This window comes from Marmota marmota, unplaced genomic scaffold, assembly GCF_001458135.2.
Source record: "Marmota marmota marmota unplaced genomic scaffold, marMar, whole genome shotgun sequence".
In the NCBI taxonomy this organism is placed as follows: Eukaryota; Metazoa; Chordata; class Mammalia; order Rodentia; family Sciuridae; genus Marmota; species Marmota marmota.
This window is the reverse complement of record NW_026000026.1, coordinates 28,480,900-28,490,784: the sequence shown is the minus strand read 5'-3', so window position 1 is coordinate 28,490,784 and position 9,885 is coordinate 28,480,900. Positions and strand designations below refer to the sequence as shown.

The 9,885-nt window shown below is 48.3% G+C and overlaps 2 protein-coding genes across 2 annotated transcripts; both read right to left on the bottom strand.

The window, feature by feature from the left end:
• Nucleotides 1-3,539: 3,539 nt before the first annotated feature.
• On the bottom strand, nucleotides 3,540-4,618 carry Tmem239 (transmembrane protein 239). The gene has a single exon (XM_015506322.2). The coding sequence runs from the start codon at nucleotides 4,545-4,547 to the stop codon at nucleotides 4,092-4,094; it is 456 nt and encodes a 151-aa protein (XP_015361808.1). The 5' UTR covers nucleotides 4,548-4,618; the 3' UTR covers nucleotides 3,540-4,091.
• A 687-nt stretch (nucleotides 4,619-5,305) lies between these two features.
• Nucleotides 5,306-5,930, bottom strand: CUNH20orf141 (chromosome unknown C20orf141 homolog). Its single transcript, XM_015506207.2, has 2 exons — nucleotides 5,638-5,930; nucleotides 5,306-5,543 (listed from the first exon to the last, which is right to left on the bottom strand). The coding sequence occupies exons 1-2, from the start codon at nucleotides 5,901-5,903 to the stop codon at nucleotides 5,306-5,308; spliced, it is 504 nt and encodes a 167-aa protein (XP_015361693.1). The 5' UTR covers nucleotides 5,904-5,930.
• Nucleotides 5,931-9,885: the final 3,955 nt, after the last annotated feature.

The window sequence follows — 9,885 nt, the reverse complement described above, 5'->3', positions numbered from 1 at the left end:
TTGTGCCACCCCTACCTGCCCCGCCCCCCCCCCGCACCCGCAACCGGATGCGATCCTTTCACTCCCCCGCACAGCTGTGCCTGCCTGCCCCGTCCCGATCCTGGAGCATCCTCGCAGGGCTGTGCAGGCCGCCTCCAGCTCCCAGATAACACCATTTCCAGCCTCTGACTGCTGGATCTGATGAGCCGCTCATCCCACTCCCAGCTTCGCTCAACCCCAACCACCCACAAGTCTGAAGGAAAATGCTCCCTTCCCGGCTTCCTGCAGCCAGCCCTTGGAAGTTCCCCGGGGCTGCACAGTTTCCTCTTTCCTAGGGCCCTTTTCCTTCCCCCAGGTGGGCCACTGATGATCATCTCAAGGGATGCACCCTAGCAAGCACTCCCTAACGAAGCCCTATAGGACCTTGCCTCATTCTAGCTGCGCCTTCTCCTTGCAGCCTCTTCTTAGGGCGGAGGGAAGCCCTACCGGGCATATCCCCCCCGCCCCCCCGCCCTCTGCCACCTGCTCCTTGGAACCCCCAAGGGTATGTGCGTCCAGTCAAAGACCGGGACTTACTTGACTGCCAGTGCCCTCGCGGATGACCCCTCCTCCACTCGGTTTCCTAATACCCTGTCATGTCAGGCCAAAACGTGGCTGGATCCCGCCCTCACTCCGCCCCCATCAGAGCAGGCTGCGGGGGAGGGCCCAGAGACCGGGTGATAAAGCCAAGCAGGACAAGCAAAGATACCCGCTCAGCCACCCAGGTCACACAGGTCAGTGGGACAGTTCTTTCTTGGTCCATACTGGAAAAGCTTAGAACTTTTTCATTCCAGCGTGTCTATTGCATTTTTAAGCCTTTTGACTCTAACTGGATGACTATGTCTACATTAAAAGGAATTTCAGGAATTGTGTTGACATCATCATTTTTCTTCTCTACAAGGTCTTTCATTTTATTATCTTTTACCTCTACACCCCATTCCTATTTTCCTGCCCCTGTGATCCATGCCATTTTGGTTATCTTTTGTTTTTATGTATTCTTGTGAAATATATACATGTATGTGTGTGTATATATATATGTGTGTGTGTGTGTATATATACATACACATATATATATACACACACATACATATACATAGTTTTACTGGCATATGTTTTAAGTTCATGCAAAAGGAATTGTATTGTTTCTCATTTGGTTTCTTTTCATGAGTCCTAAGATTTTAATACTAATCTATGTTGCCGCCTCTCCTTGGCCCATATTTATCCTTTCCATCTTCCTACTCCTACCAAGAGCAGTGCAGTAATATCCTCAAACATATCCCCTTATACAGCATTTCTCAAACATTCATGCACACAAGTATCACCTGGGAATCTCATTAAAATGCAGTTTCTGATTCGGTAGGTGAGGCCTGAGACTTTGCATTTCTCAACAGCTCCCAGGGGATGTTTATATTGCTGGTCCTGCCACAATTTGAAGAGCAAGGCCCTTGTGGACTTTTGTGAGAATTTATTTGGGGTTGCTGGGTCATAAGGTATGTGTTGGTCTAATTTAGTTAAGTATTACCCTTCTGCTCTCCAGTCTTGCTGCACCAGGGTAGGAGGATGGAAGGTATATATCTATGTGGGGAAAAGGCTTTTTTTCTTGTTCCTGCCCACATCCCCACCCCCTGTGCATCTGGCATGGGTCCAAACCTCTTTTCTCCTTTGATTGGAATGGCCCCAAGTGTCCAGAGAGATGTCCCTGGATAGTAAGGCATAGCAAGTCAAAGATGGACAGGCCAGGCATCCTAGGGTCCATCCCCACCACATAGATACAGAAGAGTCAGGCCCACCAGACATCAACTGGTTTGATTTATAACCTCCATAGCCTTGGGTTTTATCTCTAGCAGGAAATTTTGAGAACAAGGGAAGCCGCAGAGTCTTCAGTTCGTTTTTTGTGTTCCCTCTATCCTGTATGGCCTTTCCCTTCAGTAGTGTTTGTGGGGTTTGGGACTCAAAAGTCCTGACTTTCCCACTGGCAATCAGCCATCCTGAGTCTGACTTCTCACTAAGTGGGATAGTCATGATACAGCTCTAGGTTGTGATGCTAGGAGTTGGTTCAAGCACTTTCCCCACATTCCGGGAGCTCCACAGAAGCCCTAAGACAAGTGCCTTGCCTTGTTTTATCCTTAAGAAAAATGAAGTTCAGGAAGGCTTAGTAATTGCCACCAATGCCAGTGACAGTGCTCAGATTTAAGCCTAGCCCCAGCAAAGTACATCATGCTAATCATAAAGCTAAGCCACCTCCATATCCCACCTTGCCCTTGCTACCAGGTCATGTTTCAGGGGAAAACTACAGAGAAATGGAAAGGACTGGTTCTTGGGTTTCAGACACTGAAGCCTTCAATCTGCACAAAACTATAGCAAGTGGATTTGGGGAAAATGATCCAGGGTTCTAGGGGCTGGTTAGTCCCCGGGGCATGAGTATTTCTATGGCAGGAGACAGGTGATCTTGGGTCTAGGGCTTCAGGAGCAAGGATTTTAGGGTTAGCTGTAAAGTAGGAGCCAGGTCTTGGCAGGAGTTGGGGAGGATCAGGGACTGAGTGGGAGTTAGTGGGCAGGTCCCAGCTGTGGGTAATTTTCTTTCATATACTTTATTTGGTAATAACTTATTACCCAGTGTTTGTTTGGAAGAGTCAACAGATGTGCAAATGGCCAGAATCTGGGGCATCAAGTGACACCACTTTGCAAAACCTTTCTGGGCTGTGAGCAGCTTGCTGAGTCAGTTTAGGAAATGCCTGAACTGTTTTCTCCCCATTCACACAGCCATGTGAACATCTTCTGGCACCAAGCCCCAGTACCAAGCATTTCACAATCATAAGAGTTCAACATCTGCAAATTTTGAGATTTCATGGCACATGACTTTTTACATCTTGTCTACACCATCCATCCTCTATTTCCCATATCAGAGCCAAAATTTTATATATGACACAGCATTTCTCTGAAAGCCTAGGGAGGCTTCCTGCTTTCTCATCAGTTTTCTGGTCAAAAGACCTCCAGAATGTTCCTTTTTTTTTTTTTTTCCTTTACAAAGTATTTTGCAAGCGGGTATTACCTTTGAAAACAACCTTGTGACAGGCTTGAGTCAACCCTGAGACTCAAAAGAATTGACCAAAACCACACATTGTGTAAGTGACTGCAATGGGACTTGCTTGTTTTTCTGTAACAGTCACGTAGACTCTTAAAAGAATGCATAGGTAAGGGCTGGGATGTAGCTTGATATTGGAGTGTGTGCTTAACATACATAAAATTTTGTGTCCTGTCTCCAGTACCACAAGAAAGGGGTGGGGGAGGAAGGAAGGAAAGAAGGAAGGGAGGGAGGGANAAATACAAAATAGGGCTGGGGGTGTGGCTCAGTGGTTGAGTGCCCCTGAGTTCACTCTCTGGGAAGAAGGAAGGAAGGAAGGAAGGAAGGAAGAAAGGAAGGAAGGGAGGGAGGGAGGGAGGGAGGGGAAGTAAAACTCACTACTCTGGTTGGCCCATTTTCCAGATTTGGTGGTATAAACTGAGGCAAAAAGTAGGAAGAATAGGGAGCAGGAATGCCTGAGCAAAAAGCTCTGGAGGAAGGTGAGCAGGGCTTCTGGTCAGCCCTCTCCTGTGTAGGTTTCTATCAGTGGAGCCCTTTCTAGAGCCTGCGATCCTCCTGAAAGTGGAAAAAGGGGACTGGTGGGAGCAATGGCAAGTCCAGGGGTACCCAATTACTTCAGAAAGTCTGAATCTGAGACAGCTGAGCAGCTGTGTCAAAAAGATGCTTCCAGTTGCCAAGGCAACCCCAGCGATGTTACCACATCCACATGGGTGCTCTCAGTGATTTGACCAAGCTCTGCCCTTGGCCAAGCCATCTGTCCTGTGTCCTCAAAGCCTGGCCCTCACACCAGGTACCTGCAGCAGCAGCCTGAGGAAGGTGCAAGAGGCCAGGCCAATCTACCTGTTGGCTCCAGTCACACCACACAGCTTTGACTTGTGTAGAGACTGGAGTCTGGGGCCTGCTGAGGTCCCTCTCCCCTCCCTCTCCCCAGGGCTCACGCCCTAGGTCAGGGCTCAACAGACACAGGCAGCGGAATGGGGATGCCCTTCTATTGGTCCAAGTCCTGAGCACGGCCTGGGTGAGTCATGGAGGTGAGGAGGCCCACGAGGCTCAGCAGTGTGGAGAAGAGCAGCAGGAAGGAGGCCGTGAAGAGCAAGGCAGGCAGGGCACTTAGCACCAGCAGCAGGATGGCCGGCAGCAGATGGCGCCACATGGCAGCCACCACAGGCCAGAGGGAGCTGAGCAGGTGGGTACCGGTGGTGAAGAGTGCGTGGCACAGCATCAGAGCCAGCAGCAGGTAGAGTATCCCCTCCAGACCCCACAGCACGCGCTGCAGGGGTTGCCGCAAACCTGATGTGGTCCACCACTGGGCCCAGCTCTGGGGCACGTGGCATACCCACCAGCGCACCCAGCCCTGCCGGGTGACCCAGACCGACCAGGGGACCGCCCGCTGCGGCCCCTCGCCGGCCCCGATGGGATCCGTCTCCACTCGTGGCTGCTGCATCACGGCTGGTGCACCTGTGGATAGGGCCAGGCCAGCTGCAGGAGCAACCCTGGAGATGCTTGGGACCTCAGGTCAGGTGGGAGTGCATGGGACAGGGGGGCATCAATGTGGGCAGGGTAGGGTTTTTGAACAAGTCTTACCTTTGGATAGAGCCACCTAAGTCATGTTGCTTCCTGCTGCACCCAGGACAGGCTGGCCGCCAATCTGAGCCCTAACTCTTACCCTCCCCCACCTCCCCAGAGGAGCACCATTGTGACCCGGGCTGGGGTGGGGTCTGGCCAAGAGAGGAGCCATTGTAGAGTCCCTCTCTATGGACTCTCCTGGCTAGCAGGGGGCCCTGGGGAGTCCAACAGAGGTAGTTTCTCAGACTTTCTTGTGGGAAGCCCTTCCCATCCCTGCCCCTTCTCTTATGATTGATACCAACCCACCCTACTCTCTTGCAAGTTTTCCTCTCTGGACCCTCATTTCCTAGAACCACAGAGGAGGCCAGAATGGCTGTCCCCAACCTGCAGGCCCTGAGAAGCCTGACATTTCCTGCCTGGAGCCCCCTGCTTCATATCCTGCCTTTTCTTGCTGGTCCCAAGCCCCACACCCAGCCATCCACTGTCCGAATTGTGGAGCCATAGATCCTCTGAGATTCAGGCTAAGAATAAAGAAGTGTTCTCCCCCACACCTAGCCTAGGATGGAAGAAAGGAGGCCTCAAGAAGCAGGATGACAAGTGTATTTTTGGAGGGCACTCAGTATTTTGGGAGAGCCGTCAAGCCCAAGGATGGAGACAGAAAGCCACACCCAGCAGGGCCAAGGGCATGCCTCGGGCTCCCAGGAGCAGCCCCAGGCCCAGGCCCAGCAGGAGTAGTGCGTCTTGGAGGCTGAGTTGTCCCGGGATTGCCCCCGTTGGGAGGAGAGGAGCCACTTGCTGTCCTGGACCCTCACCGGCGCCCTGACTCTGGCCCCTTGTGAGAAGTCTGTGTTGCAGTATGGTGGGATCTGAGGGCCTGTGGAGAAAAAGGGAAAGCAGCTGCGCTTAGGGAAGTCAGCCACTTGCCCACCTGCGTACAACGCCCATCTACCAGGCTGCTGCCCACTTACCTGTGGAGCAGGTCAAAGGTGAGGAAGCTGACCAGTAGCAGCAGCAGCAGCAGGGCTGGGCCAGCTGAGCAAAAGATTGCTCGAATTGTCAGCCCTAGCGCCCCCAGCCCCAGGACACTGTCCAGGAGCTGGGCCTGGCTAGGGTGCCAGGGGGACACACATGGATGGACTGGACTTCCCAATCCCTCCCCAGCTCCTAGGCCCTTGGAAGGGAGTGGATTCAGATCTACAAGGGCTTTGGTCCTGGGTAAGCAGAGCCGGGTCATGGAGGAGTTGGAGGTGATGGGAAGAGCTAGTGCTGGAAGCGGGGAGGAGGAGTGGAGAGGAAGAGGGGGTAGGTGTCTAGCAGATCCTCAAGTGTGAGCTCAGAGTATAGGGAATTGGCTCCTGGGTATCTTCCCCTCCCCACCCTTCCCACCCACTAACCCTTCTCACCTCCTCCCACTTTGATCAGCCATTCTAGGACTGAACAGCTGGGGCATTGTGACCTGTTACCAGGTAGGACCCTGGGAGAAGGAGGGGGCTACAGCTGGTCTGGCCTCATAAGCTCTAGTGGCCTAGTTTAGCCAGCAAGCGGGTGAGTTCTGAGAACTAAGACTCATCCTCTTGCCTCTGCTCACTCTTTGTCCTAGGGCCCTCCCTTGGGATCTGGGTTGTCAGGAAGGCACTCTAACACTGATTGGGCAGCTGTCCAAGGGAGGAGGGGCTGCTTTCTTCTTCCTGTAAGTTCCCAGAACTGTTTGTCAAGGCAGGAGTGAGCAAGCCATTCAATCTCTCTGTCCCTGTCTCTCTTCCCTGAGAGTGAGGTGTGGATGGGGTTTTTCAGAACTGCATCCCTGGAATGCAGGATACAACCTGAGGTTTTCTGGGGCTGGGATCTCAGGTGACCTGCCAAATGGGGATGGGATAGGAGGGGGCCTTTTAGGTGTCCTCTAAGCACTACAGTTTAGGGGATGTGTTATGGATGCTAGGGCTCCAGAAATGGGACAGGGGCTATATACTTAAGAGAACTACAGATTGCAGGCACCAAATTGCAGGTTAAGTTTACCCTCTGATATTTAATTAAGGAAGATAAACATGTAATGATGGGCCTGTTCACCTAGAAGAGAAACAAATCTCCACTGATAATCTGTAAATGGATAGTGTGTGTTCCACAATATCGTGGTATAGTGACTTAAAAGGAAAGAGTAGAAATGAGTCATTGTGCCCATATCTTACTTCAAAGGAAAAGTGATGGGGGTAGGGGCAAGGAAGACAGTGACCATACAGCCTCTAAGAAGAGGAAATAGATAAAAAGGATCAGGATCATACAACAGGCTTGGCAGAACATAGAGTCAAGACCACTAGCCCTTGGGACCATCCACCGATTTCTCTTACTCTGGCTCTTTTTATCTAGCAACTAGACTTTTGAAATATATTTGTCTATAAGGGGATCAGGTATAACAGGGGATAGGGTATATATAACAGAGGATAGAGTATAAGGGAGGATCCTAGCTTTTTGCCCCCATAAGTTCCAATTGTCTTTGTAAATAAGCACATTAATATTGAGGTTTAAGATTGTCCAAGCCAGATCAATTCTGGATGCATGAGTAAGATTTCTTTCCTGGTCATACAGATCTGAGGTTAATATCCCAATGATTCCACCAAGATGAGGAAACTATATAATGCAAGAGGTTGGTAAATGGAGGGTGACTAATCCTCCTTAAAGATTTGCTGTGTGCATAGCTAAGCTATGGAACCAAACTAGGTGCCCTTCAACAGATGAATGAATAAAGAAAATGTATTGGAGATATATATATATGTGTGTGTGTGTGTGTGTGTGTGTGTGTGTGTATACATACATTTATATACACAAAATGGGATATTACTCAGCTATAAAGAAGAATGAAATTATGGCATTTGAAAGTAAATGGATAGAACTGGAGACTATTATGCTAGGCAAAATAAGCCAATCCCCCCAAAAACAAAGGTCAAATGTTCTCTCTGATATGCGGATGCTAACACACAATTGGTGGATGGTGAGGGAAGAATGGAAGTTCATTGGATTAAACAAAGGGGAATAAAGGGAAAGGATGACCGATGGGAATAGGAAAGACAGAGGAATGAATCAGACACAATTTTTCTGTGTTCATAGATAAATACACAACCAGTGTAACTCCACATGTACAACCACAAGAATGGGAAGTTATACTTCATGTATGTAAGATATGTCAAAATACATACTGTTGTCATGTATAACTAAAAAGATATAATTAATGAATAAAAATTTTATATATTAAAAAAAAAGGATTTGCTGTGTGCCAGGTGCTCTGCATACGTTTCTTAGAGAGTTCCATTTGTGATTTACTCAGTTTATTTTTCTGTCTTTTTGGTACAGGGATTGAATCCAGAGGCATTTTACCACTGAGCTACATCCCTAGCCCTTTTTATTTTTTGTTTTGAGACAGGCTTTAACTTGCTTAGGGCCTCACTAATTTGCAGAGGCAGGACTCAAACTTGTGAAACTTGTGCCTTAATCTCCTGAGTCACTGGAATTACAGGCCTGTATCACGGGTGGGATAACAGGCATGCACCACTGCACGGAACCAGAGTTTATTTTTCATTCAACAATCATTTATTAAGTGCCAGGTACTGTGCCTGATACTGGTCATAATTCCTAAAAGCAGAGTGTACACATTATTTGCAGAGGGAGTGCTCTCAGGAGGACAACTTTTTGGGGAGTGAGGAAAGGGAAGCAGGACAGGGCCGGGATAAAATCTAAACAAGGATGTGGTCTTGGCTGGACTCTAACCTGACTCTGACTGCAGTTGGCTCTGCAAGGTGAATTGCACTATTGAGTTTGTCCCATGTATCTGTGCCAGTCAGTCAGTGGCTGTGGCTCCTCCAAGGAGAAAAGGGGAGAGAGAAGTGGTGGTTAAGAGGTGGGTGAAGGCAGCACCTATCAGCTGAGGGCATTTGTCTGGAGAAAAGAACAGACAGCTGTGACCTAAGAGCAGCAAACACAGCAGTGGGGTGGAGCACTAGTTGGTAAAGGGGGCTGAGTGGAGAACCACCAGTATATGTCGGTGGATATTATGCAGTAAAGAATTAACTCAGCAAGTCTGGATTATCTAAGTCTTGCTCATTCTAAAGAACAATTTATCTCTTTCTAGGCTCCGCAGAGGTACTGGTACCTCCAAGTCCTTGGAATATTTTGCCTAATGCAAGTGTTTTCATTTAATGGGAGTCAAGGACCATATCAGATAGTCTCTGCCAACAAATGTGATTCATTCTGGGGGATCTGGACCATGCACTCTCACTTTGGTCTCTGGAGGGGTTGAACTAAGGTCAGCCACATGGATAGCCAACTATATCTACACCATTGACCCCCAGTAAAATTCTGGGACATCAAGGCTCAGAGTTTCCTTTTGGGCAATACTCTGTGTATGTTGTCACACGTTGTACAGGGAAAATTAATGGAATTAATTCCATTTCCATATCACAACCAGAAACTTGTGCCTGACGTTTTCTGGACCCTGCCCTATGTACCTTTTTCCATTGCAGGTTTTCATCTGTACCCTTTTTCTGTAATAAACTGTGACCATGTGTATGACCACTTTGCTGAGTTCTTTGAGTTCTTCATCTGAACCACTGAACACAAGGGTCGTCTTGGGCCCTCAGAAAGCATTGGTGTCAGAAGTGGGATTCGCTAGGTCAATCTTGACTCACTGAAATATGGTGAAAGTATGATTTGAGAAAAGGAAGGATGAGAAGATGGGGTTGTCAAGTCTTTGATTCCTGGATGGACATTTTGATTCCTGGATATCACCCACAGTATGGAAATGCAGCTGGACTGTGATCAGTTACCAGAGGTAAAAGATACCAATGGAACTTATTAATGCTACAGCATACTTCTGAGAAGTTAGGAAATCTCCCAGAAAAGAGAATAATAACTGAAGCCCATGAAGAAAAGAGAAAAAGTCAATAGAATCAGATAATCAATATTTGAATAATGTTAGTCTTAGAAAATTACAATAGAAAGGATTTTTTTCAAAAATCAAGAAACTTTTCAGAACTGAGGGACATAAGTCTTTAGGCCATATGGTCCCATCAGTTCACAGCACATGAAAAAATTCAAATCATTGAGGGTTTCTACAAAGAACTTCCTAGCAGTATAAAGATCACATACATTAAACCAGAATATCAGACTTTTAAATCCTGACACTGGTAGGTAGGAGACAAAAGAAATGTCCTCAGAATTCTGAGGGG

Coding starts and splice junctions, on each gene's coding strand:
- Tmem239 (XM_015506322.2), bottom strand. CDS start 4,547: ATGCAGCAGCCACGAGTGGAGACGGATCCCATCGGGGCCGGCGAGGGG.
- CUNH20orf141 (XM_015506207.2), bottom strand. CDS start 5,903: ATGACCCGGCTCTGCTTACCCAGGACCAAAGCCCTTGTAGATCTGAAT. Junction 5,544..5,637: donor ACCTTTGACCTGCTCCACAG/GTAAGTGGGCAG, acceptor TTTTCTCCACAG/GCCCTCAGATCCCACCATAC.